Below are 16,838 nucleotides of genomic sequence, written 5' to 3'. Positions count from 1 at the left end.
CTTCGTCCTTCGTTCTTCGCACCTTGTCCTTCGTCTGCGTCAACCTTTCACACTTGCTCTTGCTTGCCTCATCTGAGATGCTCTTTTGAGCTTTAATTCTATCTATGGTCATTTGAACATGTCCATCTACGAGGCAAGTGGTGACGATCCACGGTGCCCTCAGCACTGACCTCTCAACGCGCCTCGCTCTCTCCTTGCGCCTTCTCCTCCAAGACGTCAGTACATCGTCCGCACAATGCATCCTCACCCTTCCTGCTCTGCTCCTCCACGGTTACCGCAAAGCGCCAGCATCGTGGACACTTGACGTTGTGCGTTGGTCGGACCCAGACCGTGACACCGTCTACGGTGAGCTTCTCCTCGTTCGTCTGCGCCTCACCCTCTATGACCTCGACACTCGCAGCAATGAAAGTCTCCGCGAGATCATCGTGAGAGAGGGAGCGCACCACCTCATGCGCTCTCATCTCGTCGCCCTCACTCTCACTGCGGGTCAAGCCCAACAAGACGTCGTACGCTGCACTGCTCCCTCCTGCTTCCTCCTTGGGCCTCGCCGCCACGAGCTTCAGGACCGCGTCTCGCACTTCAAGTAGCTTTGCTCCGGCAGGACGAGCATCCTCCTCTCTCCATCGACGGGCCTCGCGCACCTCACGCCACCCGCCGTGGAAGAAACTAGGCTCCACCTCGCTGCCTTCCCATTTCGAGGGCGGGTCCGCCTCGGCCCCTTGAGAGTAATGATGAGCCTCCTCCACAAGATTGGGCGCAATAGGCGCAAGAGCGCTACTAATCGTACGCAGCGCCTCTTCGCAGACTGCCAATGCTGCTAGCCTTCTGGGCCCCTCGGGTGCATCAGCATAGAGCGTGTCCTTCACAACGGCAAAGTAGACATTGCTCAACGTCGTGTTCGCGAAATGGGAGAGGCGTCTCACCACGCCTGGGTAGTCGAGCTGTTCGTAGCATGCCTGGCACTCTGTGCTCAGGAAGGTCAGGGAGGAAAGGACGTGCTTATCCAGCAGGGTGAGGTGGGAGCGAATCGACTCCCTCTCCAGCAGCGCCGTCGAAGCGCTCTCCTCCACCCTGCTAGGTGGTAGATTGGCGAGCAAGAAGCGCAGCGTGTTACGCAGCTTGCGCAACCCCTCCCCAGCATGCTTGATTGTCAACCATCCAACCCTCGCATCCTCTCCCCAACAACTGACCCCCGCGGCCCAGAAGCGCAGCACGTCTGATCCCCAGGCGGGCTCGGTGGCCTTGTTCTCCCCGCCTTTGATGAAGGGCAGAGGACCGAGGAAGTTGTTCAAAGACTTGCTCATCTTCTCCCCCGCCGAATTTTGCACGAAGCCGTGCGTTGCGATGCGCTTAAACGGCGCGGCGGGAGGTGAGGTGGAGGAGTGGGAGGAGTGGGCTAGCTTTGTGAGGAGAGAAGACTGGAACCAGCCGCGATGCTGGTCAGTTCCTTCGAGGTAGAGATCGGCCGGTGTCTCCTCATCGCCCACAGTACGAGCGCCCGATCCGAGCCACGAGACGCCAGAGTCGAACCATACGTCCAAAGTGTCGGTGCCTTTTGTCCATCGCTTCCCCTCTGCGCGATACTGCGGGGCCACGAATTGCTCTGCCTCGCCGGACCACCAGTAGTCGGTTCCCTTCTCTCTCAGCAGGTCGGCGATATGCCTGACATTCTCTGGCGTCAAAAGCGGGATCCTCTGTCCATCTGTCGCCTCCTCGTACACGACCGGCAAAGGCACTCCCCAAGCCCTCTGTCGTGACACGCACCACTCGGTCCTTGACTCAATGATTCGCGCCAGTCTCTCCCGCGCACCTCTGCTGTCCGGCACAAACTCGACGTTCTCCAGCGCCTGACGCGCCAGAGGCTTGAGAGGTTCAACATCCACGAACCACTGATCGGTGGCGAGCATCATGACTGGTTGCTTGGAGCGCCAGTCATATGGGTATCGATGTGTGATGCGCTGCTCAGCAAGGAGGGATCCTGAGGTAGAGAGGTGGGAGATGATTAAGGGTGTGCCGGAGCCTAGGGCGGGTTGGCCAGCGAGACCAGGGATCATGGAGGAAAGGGAGGAGGTGAAGCGACCGTCGAGGTCGATTGGGCTTAGAGGGGAGGCAGAGGCACTGCTGTGGGTGTTGTTGGAGGTGGAGCCGTCTTTGCCTCCGACATCGTCGAGCAGGCCATGCTTGGCGCAGAGGTGATAGTCGTCCAGGCCATGCGCCGCGGCCGTGTGGACCAGCCCTGTGCCGGAATCGTCGGTGACGTAGTCTGCGGGCAGGATGGGCCGCTCCCTGCTGTCAAAGGGAGGTCGGTAGGACGAGCCAATGAGCGTTGATCCAGAAAAGGTAGCCAGAACCTCGAGTCGACCAATCTCTGGCCGTGTATCAGGCCTCTTCTTGCTGCCTTTACTGCTGCTGGGGTCGCTCACCTCGACGACCGCCCCAGCCCTACGCTGCGAGAGGTACTCGACGCGATTTGCGGCCACGATCATGTAGCCGTGCAGCTTCGACCGTACAATCGAGTATTCCATTTCGGGATTGACGGCCAGCGCCATGTTACCCGGCAGGGACCAAGGCGTCGTGGTCCAGATGATGGCATCCACCTTTCCTGCTTGCACTGCCTCGCTTGCCTCGCGCGAGCCCTTGATCGCCTCCATCAACTGCGTCCCCACCTTGACGAGTGGAAAGCGCACAAAGACGCTCCTAGCTTCGTGCGCGTCATTGTATTCCAGCTCTGCCTCAGCAAGCGCCGTACGCGTGGTCGGCGAATAGTAGACCGGCCGATGCGCCCGATAGACCAAGCCCTTCTCGACCATCTTTGCGAAGACCTCGAGCTGCCTGCTCTCGTACTCGGCATCGAAGGTGTGGTACGTCTCCTCCCAATCTGCCATGATACCAAACTCCTTGAACTCTTCACGCTGCCTGTCCACCTGGCTCTGCGCAAACTCCCTGGCCAGCCGTCTGACGAGGAGTGGATCGGCAGAGCGTGCGGTCGTGTCCTTGAGTTGTGGCTGCGAAAAGACTTTGAGCTCGATAGGGAGACCATGCGTGTCCCATCCGGGCTTGTACAGAACACGGCGTCCGCGTAGTAGTTGATAGCGATTCACAATGTCCTTGAGGATCTTGTTGAGGGCATGACCCATGTGTAGCGAGCCATTCGCGTAGGGCGGACCGTCTTGGAGATGCCATTCATGCGTGGCAGGCAAGTGGGAGCGCTGCCAACGATAGAGATTTTCATTTGTTCGACGGGAAAAGAGGTGATCACGCGCTGCCGCATTTGCTCGCATGGCGAAAGCGGTCTTGGGAAGGTTGAGCGTTGATTGATGCTCATTGCGACGTGCGAGGGAGGAGGGACTGCTATGGAGTCGTCGAGCGAGGATGAGGCGTCCCCCACCTGGCCTGGCGAGGGACTGGAGCGAGACCAGCGTGGACGAGCCACAGTGACATGTTGCTGATGCTCGCAGCGATGAGCCTGCCCTGCTGAGGCCGAGAACCATGGACCTTTCCCGCTGGCTGTATGCGCTCGAGTGGCAGAGAAGAAGGAGTGCCAGGCACGATCCGCTCGGGCCATGAATCAACGACGCGGACCAACTTTTCTGCCGGACTGCGCGAGCGAGCGGGAGGAGGGCGGCAGCGGACAGAGTGTGAGCGGGCAGCTTGTCTTGCGACTCCATCACTGCATCTTCCCATCCACCACTCAAGGATGCCAGCCCTCGAGCTGCCACCGCCGTCGAAGGGCGCCACAGTCGAGGATGTCGACGAGGTGGCAGAAGCTTCCACCAGCGCGGCCTCGAAGCCAAAGTTCTCGACGGGCGGCCTCATCTACCCGCCGCCGGACATTCGTTCCATCGTTGACAAGACGGCCACCTTTGTCGCTCGTAATGGTGCGACGTTCGAGTCAAAGATCAAAGGCGATGAGAGAGCAAACACCAAGTTTGCCTTTCTCAACGATGGCGATGCCTTTAATGCATACTACCGTGCTAGGATCGAGGCAATACGAGATGGCACTGGCCCTCTAGCAACAGCGGATGGACCAGGTCAAGGGCAGCTCATGACGACGGCTTCCGGTGCACCCCAGGATGCAGCAAATGCTCTCCTGCAAGACCCATCATCATCTGCACCTCCAGAGCCTCGCCCTCTACTCTTCACCACAGACCTCCCCAACATCACCGCCGTAGACCTGGATGTCCTCAAGCTCACAGCCCTCTTCGTCGCCCGCAAAGGCCCAGCATTCGCCACTGCCCTCCTCGAACGAGAGGCGCGCAGCTACCAATTTGAGTTCCTACGCCCATCTCATAGTCTCTTCGGCTTCTTCAATCGGCTCGTCGAGCAGTACAGACTTGTACTCGAGCCGCCCAAGGACCTCCTCGAGCAGATCGGCGGCAGCGGCGGCAGCGAGGCAGGCCCCGTCGCTTCGACGAGCAAAACGGGTATGGGCGCAGGCGGGCCACGTCAGTTAGTTCTCGCTGAAGCTCGCCGTCGTGCAGCCTACAACAAATGGGCAGAGCAACGTCGCAAAAAGCGGGCGGACGAGGAGGAGGAGGAGCGAGCTGCGTTCAATCAGATCGATTGGCAAGACTTTGTCGTCGTCTCTACGGTCGAGATCACCGAGACGGACGCACACATTGACTTGCCCGTACCAATGTCGCTGAGGGATGTCGAGAACATGACGATGGCGCAGAAGAGGATGGCGGCTATGATCATGGAGCAGGGCGGGGGCGAGGAGCCCGCCGAGGAGGATGCGCCAGAGGCGAATGGGCAGGGCGGAGCCGAGGAGATGCAGATGGATAGTGGCAGTGAGGATGAAGGCGAGAAAGCATCGCAACAAGCGCAGCCCTCAGCATCGGCGAGCAACCCTTCGAAGCCTCCCGCATCAGCCCCACCAAGCAACATCAAAATCCGCAAAGACTATGTCCCCAAGACCCTCGCACAACGCCAAGCCGCCTCCGCGCAGCAAACAACGTCCTGCCCCATCTGCCACCAACAAATCCCCACCTCCGAGCTCGACGAGCATGTCCGCATCGAGCTCCTCAACCCTGCCTACCGCTCGCAACGCGCCGAGCTCGAGTCGCGCATTGCTCAGCAAGCCGCCCTCACCCAAGGGGCTGACCCTGCGAAATTCCTGCGCTCCTTCGCCGGAGCGAGGCGCGACATCTTCGGTCTGCAAGAGCAGGAGGGGACGCTGCGAGAACGAGAGGAAGAGGAAAGGAAAAGGGCGAGAGAGAGGGAGAAGCTGGTCTGGGATGGACATGCTGCTAGCAGGGGGAGGACGATGGATGAGTTCAATCGTACGGACCTGGTTGAGCAGCGGGCGAAGGAGATGGAGCAACGTTTCCCGCAAAAGGACACGCAGAGTATTGGTCCTCGTGTGCCCGGTCAGGAAGGTGGGGAGGCACAGGCTACTCCAGAGCCACCACAGCAGCCACAGGCGTACCCAGAGCCGGAGCATGTGGTCGGCGCCGACGCCTCTTCCGCACCCGTAAACTATACAGCTGGTGGACCGGCGGGCATGAAAAGGCCGGCGGAGGAGATGTACCCGCAGGGCAACATGTATCCTCCGCCGGCGCAGCGCATGGCGTACGAGGGGGCGCACGGCGGGCCGGTCCCGATTCAAGTGGGGGTGCAGACTGGACAGTACGGCCAACCAGGTCAGTATGGCCAGCCGCAGCAGCAACAGCAGCAGCAGCACCACCACCAACCACCGCAGGGCTACCCACCAGCGGGGACCGGCTGGGGCCCTCCCCAACAGCAAGCAGCTCCCTCTGCCCTATCTGTCACCCTCTCGCTCCCCTCCCTCTCTCGCACCCAGACCTACTCGGACCTTCAACCGAGCACGACGGTCGCTACGTTGCGTGACCGTTGTCAGGCGGAGTGCTTCCCGAATACGGGAGCTAGTCGCTTGAAGTTGAAGATGGTTAGTACGGGGAAGATGCTGACTCTGAAGCAGACATTGGGCGAGTTGGGCTTCCAGCCCTCGAATGAGCCGGGTGGGGGTGGCGAGCAAGGGGAGATCGAGGTTATCGTCAAGTGAAGGCGGGCGAGCGCAGACGCCATGTACGATACGATACAATGATGATGCCGATTGCATGCTCGAAAGCTTGATAAGACCCGACGCGTCTATCCCTCGTAGTCTGCCGCCTTTGCTCCAGCAGGAAGTGCCTCATCTTCATCATCGCTGCCCTTGTACTCCTCATCGTTGCCCTGCTTCGCCACCTCTCCGATCGACCCAGATGCAGGTGCCGCATCCCTCTCCTTCCTCTTCTCGGCCCTCTCGCTCTTTCCCAGTCCCTTCATCACACTACTCCCCCCACCGACGGCATTACCTCCCACTAAGCATTCCTTCGGAATATTCCCCTTGAGATTGAGGAACAAAAAGTCCGGCCCAACGATGGAGTCGAGATAGTTGAGCCATTTAGCAAACTCGTCCTCCCTCTCCTCCGTCTCGTATTGGGTCTGGTAGATGTGCCTCATCCTAAACTCCTCCATCTCCGCCCTAAAAGGATCGTAAGAGATCTCCTCGCGCCATTGGTCTGCTTTTCTCGTCTCGTCGATCTTGCCCTCCTTGTGCATCTTCTCCAACTGGGCATTGTGCGCTCGCACTTTGACGTTGTAGCCTACGAAGACGGGACTGTTCAGCAAGAGGCCTAATGCGGGCGCCTTGGGTACGTGAATCTTGTCCTTCGTCGTTAGGCTTGCGTTGAGCAGCTTGGGGCCCGGAGCGGGAGAACGGGCGAGCATGACGATCAAGCCTACCATCTTTCTGATCTGATGCAGCATGAACGATTGGCCATGCAACGTCAAGCTGACATACTCCGTATTGTCCACGATGAAAGGGTCGGAGATCTCCATCTTCTTCATTACGCGCTTGGCCGAGGGGTCCTTGAAGGGCTTGCCGACTGTGAAGTTGTGGAAGTTGCGAGTGCCGAGGAAGGTGGACCAGAGAGTGCGTAATCGCGGGAGAAGCTCGGCGCCGTAGGGGGAAGGGTCGGTTGAGAGGCGATAGGTTCTCTTGCGGATCGTGTCCGCTTTGAAAGGGGAGGTGTCCGCGGCAGGAGGAGGGGCAGTATCGGTGGTGGCTGAGTCCACTTTGACGTCCGTAGGGTCCTCTGCTGATGTCGCTGTCGCCGCCGAAGCTTCACCCTCTCCCTCTCCCTCCTTTGCGGCAGGACCCTTCTCCTCCTTCTCCTTGTACGCCGCGTATGCATCCGCCCAGAAAGGGTGATAGAGAATCTGTTGCAATCTCCTCTTTTCCTCCTCTCCCACGCCCTCCTCCTCCTCCTTCTCCCACTCCTTGTACATCTTCCACATAGCGGATCCCGGCTTTGGCGGCAAGAAGACGTAGGTAGGCAGCAAATACTGGTAGTACCTCGAATCGCAGCTACTCCTCGCATTGAAGCTGCTCTGCACTTTGACGATATTCCAAATTCTGATCAAAGGCGGCAGCTGCGAGTTGAGATAGGCGATCAGCGGCTTCATCTCCCCGCTCGGCGAGACAGGAGGGTTGAGGATGCACTTCATGTTGAGCAGATTGCCCGCAGCGTGGACACCACGATCGGTTCGAGCGGAGCGTTGCAGGCTGACCTTGTTCGGGTTGACAGCATTGTCTTTTGATACGCAGCCTGCGTTGCATAGGACGTCAAAGATGTCTCCCTCGATCGTCTTTACGCCAGGGTTGATTTGGAGCCCAGAGTAGCCTACGCCGCAGTACCCAAAGAGGAGGGCGACGGGTCGCTTAGGCAGGCGAACCTCCCCTTCGGCGGCCCCCGAGGAGTTGTCATTGCTGTCTTGACCACGCGAATCGTCACCGCGGCGATCGATGCGTTGGCGCTTCTGCTTTGGGGCGTCTGCGCTTGATGATGAGCCAGCCGCATGAGTAGCAGAGGGTGGTGCGGGCGATGGTGATCGCTTGGCCGGCGCAGCAGCCGCGGCGTCTGAGTCTGCCATGAGGGAGCGAGTGAATCCCACGAGTCGACTGAGCCAGCTGTAGCGGGGTGCTGAAGGTCGAAGAGCCGTGATGGGCTACGAGTCTCAATGTGAAGTTGATGGCGAGACGCTAGCAGCAATGGCGTGTGGGTGCTGCTGCCTGTATGCCGCCAATCCGCGTCGGCGACGACTTTCAATTTCTTCCGTCCTGTCGACCGGAAGCAGGCCAAGGCGCGCAGACAGAGAGAGGCGCGGGCGGGGTGCAAGTGAGAAAGGCCCGTCGAACCACTTCTCGTCTGACCTCGACGACGACGACGACCAATCACCGTCCTCACCCACCATCAGCATGACGACGGACGTGGCTTCGCTCAGAGCAGAGGGCAACGACCTCTTCAAAGCCAAGTCGTACTCGGCTGCCCTGGACAAGTACAATGCTGCCATTGATGAAGAGGAGGCGCAGCGTATTGCCAATCTCAAGGCGCAGGCGCAGCCAAAGGAGAATGGGCATGCTGCTCCCAATGGTGATGGACCCAACGGACATGCCGAGCCATCTGCTTCTTCTTCCTCGTCGGCCTCGCCCAGCGACGGCTCCCTCTATCTTAATCGCGCCGCCGCCCTCATGGCCCTGAACCGCCACTCAGACGCCGTCCACGACTGTCGCAAAGCCATTGAAGTGCAGGAGGCCAGCAGCGGTTCTGCCACCACAAAGGCACAGCTGCGCTTCTGTCGTGCCTCGATTGGCTGCGGCGACTTTCCCTCAGCTCGAAGCCGGCTGGACGAGCTCCTCTCGCCAACGGCCTCGACTCCAGAGGAAGAGCGAGGAGCAGTCGAGACCCTCTCTCAACAGCTGCGCAGCCTCGAAGCGCACTGGGATGCTTTGATCCGAGATGTCAAGGCAAAGGAGCCACGCATGGCCTCGATGGCAATGGACAAGCTTCTTGCCTCCACTGGCCTGGTACCGTCCCCACCAACATCCTGGCGCGTTGCTTCCATCTCTCTCCTCTTCCTCCGCAACGCTTCCTCCCTCCAAACGGCATCGAGCCGCGTCACCGACCTGCTTCGTTCCAACCCTTCTGACTCGGAGATTCTCCTGCTGCGTGCCCGCATCCTCTTTGCCCAAGGAGATGTAGCCAAGTGCGTGCAGCATGCCCAGGCTGCCCTGAGGAATGACCCGGATCTGAGGGATGCGCGCGACTTGATGAGGCTGGCGAGGAGGATCGAGAAGATGAAGGATGAGGGGAATAATGAGGCAAAGAGCGGCAAGTGGGAGGCGGCCAAGGCCAAGTACACCGAGGCGCTCAAGGAGTTGGGGGTAAGCGATGGCGAGGCGAATGGGGAGCAAACGAATGGCGATGCCGCAGAGGCTACGACCTCGTCGGGTGATTCACTGTCCACGCTCCTCTCAAGCGTCACCGCCCCTACAACGGCCGGTGGATCACGCATGCTCCGCGCGACCCTCTTCTCCAACCGTGCCACCGCCAACCTCAAGCTCAAATCCTACTCACCAGCACTAGAGGACTGCGACACGACCCTGTCCCTCGACTCGTCCTACCTCAAAGCCCTCCGCACACGCGCCCGTGCCCACCTCGCCCTCGATGACTTCGAGTCCTCAATCCGCGACTTCAAGCAGGCAATCGACTCCATCTCCCCCGCTTCCGACCCCGACCCGGAGGGAACGGCTCGCGGGTTGCGTAAGGAGCTTCAGCAGGCTGAAATGCTTCACAAGCGCAGCTTGCGCAAGGACTACTATAAGATCCTGGGTCTGAAGAGGGACTGTGAGGACTCAGAGATCAAGAAGGCGTACAGGAAGCAGAGTCTCTTGCATCACCCCGACAAGGGAGGGGACGAAGCCAAGTTCAAGGATATTGGCGAGGCGTACAACATCCTGAGCGACCCGACGAAGCGTAGACGGTACGACTCGGGCGCCGAGGATCCAGAGAGTGAGAGCCCCTTTGCGGGAGGAGGTATGGGTGGCATGGGCGGCATGGGGGGAATGGGAGGTGTCGATTTGAGCGAGCTCTTTGGTGCTGCGGGAGGGATGGGTGGTATGGGAGGAATGGGAGGTATGGGTGGTATGGGCGGGATGGGTGGATTCCCCGGCGGTGGTGGGGCGAGCTTCAGTAGCGGAGGCGGTTTCCCTGGAGGAGGTGCTAGCTTCGGCGGTGGTGGCAGGAGGGGAGGCCACCCTGGTTTCAACTTCGGATGAGCAGTCGAGACAGGCGCTGTACGATATGCCCCGCTTGCCTAATAGATGGACAGACATTCAGAGAAGCTTGGCAGTCTGCGAGGAGCGTAACGTGATGTCACTCCGACGGTGTGGGCAGCACGAAAGCTAGCTAGGTATTCGGAATAGCAGGAACATTGGGGAACGGACTCAAGAGGGAGAAGGCAAAGTCCCGTATGACGATGCGCCGGGGTGAAGAGAAGGAAGAGAGTTAGGAGGAGCAAGGCAACAGGTGAAGACGACGGTTGACGCTCAACGCCTAGCGGTGCTTTGCCCTCCGGCATTCTGCCTGCCGTAGCCTCCCAGCGCGTCCAGCTCCGACTCGAGCGCCTTGATTGAGCCATGGGCCTGCTCGAGGTCCTTGTTGAGCCTGTCCCTCTCTGCGATGAGGTGCGACTCCCAAGCACGGAAGCGCGACTCTTCGAGCTTGACCTGCTCGGTGAAGCGACGACGCAGAGCCTCCTCTTCCTCGCGGTACTTCGGGTTGTCAAGCTTCTTGACCTTGGGCTCGCCGAACTGTGCAAGAGAGGGGTGAAGCACGTCAGCATGCGTGGAGATGAGTGCTCTGGGCCGCGCTCGCTCACCTTCCTCGTCTCCATCTGCGTCTGACGGTAGTTCTCGTAGTGCAGCTCCTCGGTCGTTGTGATCAGGTCGAGCATGTGCGTGCGGATCAAGAGCGAACGCAACTTCTTGAAGTCGCAGTGCTCCTCATTCTCTACCTCTGCCACACCCCACAGGTAGTCACGGCCCTTGACTGTACGGCCATCGTGGGTCTGAACGTCCTGCGTGGACCCAATGATCGAGAAGGGCATGGCGCTCATGAGCGTCTTGGCGTGCTCTGCGCTGGCCTCGTCGTCTACCTCGATGGGGGGCGAGTAGACGCGGATCCCTTGCGTGTTGATGACTTCACGAATTCGCTGCTTGAAGACGGCGAGGTCCTTGGGGCTCAGAGTGTCGGCCTTGGCGACTACGGGAATGAGGTTGACACGAGTGCCGAGGCGCTTCATCATTTCGATATCCAGGGGCTGCGTGGGTGCGGGAAACGGATCGTCAGCTTCAATGAGATGACGGCGGCGATGTCGTTGCTGCCGTTGCTGCTCACCTTGAGAGTGTGGCCGGTAGGACGAATGAAGTAGAGGCAGGCGTGAACACGAAGGTCCTGGCGGTTGGGGCGTTAGGAGGAGTCAGCATCGCAGTCGGCGTCTGAACATTCGCCTTCTCTGCTCACCGTCTTCTCATTACGCTCAGGCTGTTGCTCCTGACGCATGTACATCTCATGCTGGTCATCGATGAAGTCGACCTGAGAGTGCAAGGGTAGAAGCATATCAGCTTCGTGTCCTAGGCATCGACCCTCTACGATTCAGCAGTCTCGCTCGCTCGCTCACAATGGGCGTCCAGCAGTCGCGGTTGTTGACGTAGTCACCGAAGCCGGGAGTATCAATGACGCAGAGCTTGCACTTGAATTGCTTCTCCTCGAGCTCCGCCTTGATGATGTCGATCTCAACGGTCTTGTCGAGTTGCTTGGCATGGCGGCGAGAGTAGTCCTGGCAGAGCGAGCAAGTGGGAAATGGGATCAGCCTTTGACTTTGAGCGGAGCGAGAGACGCTGCAGACTCACCTTGCTGGCGGCGAGCTCAGTAGAGAAGAGGGTGTTGATCACTGCGGGGGGTCCAGAAGAGGATGAATGAATGGCCAACTGCATACAGACAGCTGCCGCTACTTACAAGTTGTCTTGCCTACGCCAGACTCTCCGACGACCATCAGAGTGAAGTGGGCGCCAGCCTTGGAGACAATGCGGTGACGCTGCGTGCGAGAAGACAGGGAAAGAGGTATGATGAGCATCGCCGATCAGACGACGAGAGGTTGGACTTCGTTGCAGCTCCTCACCTGATTGGGCAGATTGGCAATGCCTGTCGAGGGAGCGAAGGCAGATCAGAGTGAGATTGCATTCTCGTTGCTTCTCTTGCGCGGCTGCTCACCAATTCCGAGACCATCTTGGTGAGCCATTGTGTGCTAGAGAGGATGGGAGAGAAGGAATCAGGAGAGATGGTAGTGATGGACGAGAAGCCTCGTCGCCTGCGCCAGGGCCATTGGCCCGCCCGCTCACTCGCTCGCTCGCCCCGCTGCCTCACTGGCTGGCAGTCACTCACTCGAGTCTCAGACGACAGAAAGGCGCCCGAGCTCCGTCGCCCTCTCCGCTCTCCGCCTCCGCCCGTCCGCCCTACCGCCCTCGACGCCCACTCACTTCGTGGGCGGGGAGCAACCAACACTCGGTCATTCAGTTCATGATTCGAGCGCTCACCGCAACCATGGCTGTCGAGGCCGCCTAATCATCATGGCGCAGGAGAGCAAGTCTGAGGACTTCTCACGGTCGACGCAGGAGGATGTCGTCGGCACAGACTTCTCTCGCACGTCGAGGTTCACGCTGTGGGAGACGAAAGCTCGTGAGTATATGCGGGCCATCCGCTCACACGACTGAAATGTCTGACCACATCGTCACGCCCGTCACGCCGCCCGCCAGGCTTCTACTTGGTCGCCTACAATACGGCTCAGACACGTTTCCATGTCCTCAAGATTGATCGCACGCCAGCTGGCCACCATCGTCAGCAAGACCAAGCTCAAGGCGGACCATCCCAGAGCAAGGCAGAGGACAGACATGGCGGCGCAGCACCATCCACAACGTCCACGTCTGGCGGCGACGACGCTGCGACACCTCTACACCCCTCGAGCTCCGCCTACTGGCAGCTCAACATCGTCGCCGATGCTGCAGAGTACGATCGAGCCCAGATCACCGAACTGCTGGACATGATATCGGACGGCAACAAGGCCAATGGCGGGCTCAAAGAGGTAGGCCACTTCTTCGGTCTCGTGGGCTTGATCCGCTTCACATCCACATACTATATGGTTCTTATCTCTCGGCGCTCTGTAGTGGCGCTCTTGGGTGGACACTACATCTATCACTGCGACGAGACCAAGATCATCCCCGTCTGCCACCCCTCCACCGCCATCCCCGGCAGAACAAAGGCGATGGATCAGGAGGAATTGAGGCTGCTGCACATCTTCAAGCAAGTGGATCTGAGCAAGAATTTCTACTTCTCGTACACCTACGACTTGACGAGGACTCTGCAGGAGAATTTGACGGGAAAGCGCTTCGAGGATCATGCGAGCTCGTGGGGATATTGCGAGAAGTTCATCTGGAATCACCACCTGCTCAGTCCAGCATTCGACTCGTCTGCCGCAGCGTCAGATTGGGTGCTGTGAGTGCGGGGAACATCGGAAGGTCGCTTCATTAGCCGTGCTGACGTATCATCTCTGACCACCTCGCGCAGCCCGCTTTGCTACGGCTTCGTGGACCAAGCCAAGCTGTCCGTCCTCAACCGCACCATCCACGTAACCCTCATCGCCCGACGTTCGCGCCACTTTGCAGGGGCGCGCTTCCTCAAGCGTGGCGCAAATGATGCAGGACAAGTCGCAAACGACGTCGAGACGGAGCAGATCGTCAGCGAAGCCCTGACCACGCCTTTCTACGCTGCGGAGCATGCCCACTGCTACGCTGCCAATCCGCGCTTTACATCCTACGTCATGCACCGCGGCTCTATACCCATCTTTTGGACGCAGGATAGCACAAACATGTCGCCTAGACCGCCGATCGAGATACCCGTCGCTGACCCATTCTACTCGAGCGCAGCGCTCCATTTCGTGGGTACTAGCGCGACGAGCTTGCGTGACCGAAGGTCTCGCTGACCCGACACCTCCCTATCAGGACGACATGTTCGCCCGGTATGGCTCGCCTCTCATCATCCTGAATCTCATCAAATCACGCGAAAAGACGCCGCGCGAGACCAAGCTCCTGAAGGCCTTTGGGGAGTGCGTCGCTTATCTCAATCAGTTCCTCCCCGACGACAAGAAGATGGTCTACATCGCCTGGGACATGAGTCGGGCGAGCAAGTCACACGATCAGGATGTCATTGGGATACTGGAGGATATAGCTGAAGAGACGATTGAGAGGACTGGGTTCTTTCATTCTGGACCTGAGCCGACGCGATTCGAGTATGCGCCAGCAGCTGAAGCGGGTTCGGATGGTTCTACGACGAGACACCCACGCAGGCAGACGATCCTCACACAGACGGGCGTAGCACGCGTGAACTGCGTAGACTGTCTGGACCGTACCAATGCCGCCCAATTCGTCATAGGCAAGGCGGCCCTGGGGCACCAACTTCACGCCCTCGGGCTCCTCGAACATCCCGCCCTTCCCTTCGACTCAGACGCCGTCGACATGCTGACGGAGATGTACCACGACCTCGGCGACACCATTGCGCTGCAGTATGGCGGTTCCCACCTGGTCAACACGATGGAGACGTACCGCAAGATCAACCAGTGGACGAGCCACTCTCGCGATATGCTCGAGGGACTGAAGCGCTACTACGCCAACTCGTTTGTGGATGCAGACAAGCAAGCGGCTATCAACCTATTTCTTGGGATTGACGAATTCACCGTCGCCCCGAGTGGCCAGGCGACGCGTCGTGCGAACCCCAGTGATCAACAGCTGTATCGACCACGTCGTCGTCAGGCCAATAGGCGAGACTACCAAGCCTGGTACACACCGCGCCACGTTGAACGAATAGAAGCCACGGCGGAGCGTGTTGCGCGACTGCACGAGGTGGTGCGTAGGCAGGAGGGGTTCTGGGCGGAGTACTACCGACCGAGACTCTTCACCGACTTGATGCGACACCATGCATTCAAGATGACCGCGGTCATGCAGCATCAGCCCGTGGGGCTGGTGGTGACGGCTCCGACCAGCGAGCGGGATGACGAGGGGCGGACGAGTAGCCCGTCATTGACGGGTAGGGCGAGCGGCAGCTTCTCTGGCGGCAGTGCTCCTGGTCATCGCTCGAAGAAGGACAGCATTTCAAGCATGGCCACACTCTCCACCGCTCGACCTGGCTCAGGGTCTGGCGGGACCGTGGCAGGAGGAAGCAGTCATGGCGGCGTAGGTCCGACGGACGCGGCTATTCTCGTCACTTCTCCCTTTACTTCTCGCTTGGCGCCCGCGCAACAGGGACGATTAGGGTCAAATGCGGTCGGGCATCGTCGTACGCCCTCTTCCCCCGCCAAGCCGACTTCGAGGGCAGCTCAGAGGCTACGGTCGACGTCCGGGTCGTCTTTCGCGTCTGGTGGATCGTCAAGCGCATCGACTACGTGGGACAGCAGCTCGACCGCGGTGGGGTCAAGCGCGCCCACGGCTACAGCGATTTCAGCTGCAGGCGATCCGAAGGCGCTGATTGGAGGTGTGAGGAGGTGGATGAGTTTGAATAATGGGCGACGCGTGGGCGAGGCATCTCCACTGAGTGGACAGAGGGGTCAGAGACGCGCCTCTGGTATGGGTGCCGCTGGCGAACCAGAAGCCGGCGCAACCTCCTCTACAACCTCGAGCAATGACAAGGCTGCCTCACTCGCGAGCAAGGGTCCAGCCAGCAGCGCCTCGGCTGGCCCCGCCGGCATCGGCGGCTGGACGAACCCCTTTGTTCCCTCGACGCAAGCGCACCAGCCAGTTGAGACCCTCCTCGAGTCCTCGACGCATCCAACCGTAGCGCCCAGTGAGGCGCGCGAGTACGCTCTGTGGCTCGAGCAGTTCACGGGCGATCTGACGCTGGACGCTTCCGCTGGTGCAGGTATGTGGGGGGAGACACCCCTCGAGGTTCGGACTGTAGGGGCTAAGCGCGGGGACGTGCACTTGGCGGACGCGGATGTCGAGGTGTATGTCAAAGCTGTGAGGCGAGGGACGTGCCCGGTGTTGGCGGCCGGTACTGCGACTTACGATGCGGCGGGTACGGGTGCAGGCGCGGGGGAAGCGCCGCACGACAGTCCTCGAAGACGGCTGATGGCGATGCGCGGCGCCGAGAACGCATCACAGCACCAAGCCGCGAGCGCAGTCGCCGGAGCAGATGAAGTGGATCCAATCCTCCTCAACTACGCTTCCCTCGCTTCGGGTGGGAATGCCACATTGGGCATGAATGTAGGCATAAAGGGTGCGAGCGAGGCCAAGTTGCGGGCGTTCCGCTCTTGGCTGAGTATTGGGGAGAGGGGCAGGTGAGCGGGCGAGAGATGTGCGGTGTCCTGTACATGTGTATTATACGAAGCAATCCAACTAGCTATCTGTCATGACCCTTCGCCCGGCTAGTGCTCCTTCTTTCCCTCGTCGAGCTTCCAAGTCGGGTTCAGCTTGCTGAATCGCTGGAAAGTCGGGAAGCCTACAGGTAGAGTACTGACTGCCCAAGCCAGCGCAGCCCCTACGCGCCCTTCCCTCTTGCCTAGCACCAGCCCGAGCATCAGGAAGAACTCGGCGACATGCGCGTAGGCGACCCAGCGCAGCAGGAACGGGATGGACGTCTCGAGGCGCAGTGCCTTGCGCAGGGGAATATAGATGGACGAGAGGATAGGCTCGGGGAGGTGAGTGAGCGGGTGGGTGGTTGAGAGGTAGTGCAGGACGGCGAAGAGGATGAGTGCGCCTGGGACCTCGGGTGGGAGCGAGTAGCGGATTGGGGGCTGCGCGAGCGAAGAGGCGGATACATCAGCCGAGTTTGCAGCACCATTGACATCCGCCGCCCGCACTCACCTTTCTCTTGCGTCCCGTCAAACCCTCTTGCGCCTCCCTCGTCATCTTGACCAACAGCGGCCTCGCCTGGCTGCCCGTCTCA

At 59.9% G+C, this 16,838-nt stretch overlaps 6 protein-coding genes across 6 annotated transcripts; 3 read left to right on the top strand and 3 right to left on the bottom strand.

Annotated features, from left to right (window-relative positions):
• Positions 1 to 61: 61 nt before the first annotated feature.
• BDZ90DRAFT_230121 (isoleucyl-tRNA synthetase) lies at positions 62 to 3,541 on the bottom strand. The gene has a single exon (XM_025505349.1). It carries the CDS (start codon positions 3,489 to 3,491, stop codon positions 174 to 176), a length of 3,318 nt encoding a protein of 1,105 aa, XP_025365739.1. The 5' UTR covers positions 3,492 to 3,541; the 3' UTR covers positions 62 to 173.
• Positions 3,542 to 3,659: 118 nt separating this feature from the next.
• BDZ90DRAFT_230120 (hypothetical protein) lies at positions 3,660 to 6,087 on the top strand. The gene has a single exon (XM_025505348.1). The coding sequence runs from the start codon at positions 3,698 to 3,700 to the stop codon at positions 6,023 to 6,025; it is 2,328 nt and encodes a 775-aa protein (XP_025365738.1). The 5' UTR covers positions 3,660 to 3,697; the 3' UTR covers positions 6,026 to 6,087.
• On the bottom strand, positions 6,072 to 7,984 carry BDZ90DRAFT_230119 (pseudouridine synthase). The gene has a single exon (XM_025505347.1). The coding sequence runs from the start codon at positions 7,936 to 7,938 to the stop codon at positions 6,112 to 6,114; it is 1,827 nt and encodes a 608-aa protein (XP_025365737.1). The 5' UTR covers positions 7,939 to 7,984; the 3' UTR covers positions 6,072 to 6,111.
• A 223-nt stretch (positions 7,985 to 8,207) lies between these two features.
• BDZ90DRAFT_230118 (hypothetical protein) lies at positions 8,208 to 10,187 on the top strand. Its single transcript, XM_025505346.1, has one exon. The coding sequence runs from the start codon at positions 8,264 to 8,266 to the stop codon at positions 10,121 to 10,123; it is 1,860 nt and encodes a 619-aa protein (XP_025365736.1). The 5' UTR covers positions 8,208 to 8,263; the 3' UTR covers positions 10,124 to 10,187.
• A 127-nt stretch (positions 10,188 to 10,314) lies between these two features.
• BDZ90DRAFT_277522 (putative CDC12-septin) lies at positions 10,315 to 12,147 on the bottom strand (the record flags this gene model as incomplete). Its single annotated transcript, XM_025509015.1, has 9 exons — positions 10,315 to 10,657; positions 10,726 to 11,166; positions 11,244 to 11,300; positions 11,370 to 11,441; positions 11,527 to 11,685; positions 11,759 to 11,799; positions 11,865 to 11,943; positions 12,028 to 12,050; positions 12,120 to 12,147. 9 exons carry the CDS (start codon positions 12,145 to 12,147, stop codon positions 10,394 to 10,396), a joined length of 1,164 nt encoding a protein of 387 aa, XP_025365735.1. The 3' UTR covers positions 10,315 to 10,393.
• A 217-nt stretch (positions 12,148 to 12,364) lies between these two features.
• On the top strand, positions 12,365 to 16,303 carry BDZ90DRAFT_230116 (hypothetical protein). The gene is made up of 4 exons (XM_025505345.1): positions 12,365 to 12,584; positions 12,662 to 13,397; positions 13,470 to 13,839; positions 13,904 to 16,303. Exons 1-4 carry the CDS (start codon positions 12,476 to 12,478, stop codon positions 16,232 to 16,234), a joined length of 3,546 nt encoding a protein of 1,181 aa, XP_025365734.1. The 5' UTR covers positions 12,365 to 12,475; the 3' UTR covers positions 16,235 to 16,303.
• Positions 16,304 to 16,838: the final 535 nt, after the last annotated feature.

This window comes from Jaminaea rosea, assembly GCF_003144245.1.
Source record: "Jaminaea rosea strain MCA 5214 unplaced genomic scaffold BDZ90scaffold_1, whole genome shotgun sequence".
Taxonomy (NCBI): Eukaryota; Fungi; Basidiomycota; class Exobasidiomycetes; order Microstromatales; genus Jaminaea; species Jaminaea rosea.
The sequence above is the reverse complement of the archived record's forward strand: the minus strand, read 5'-3'. Positions and strand labels throughout refer to the sequence as shown.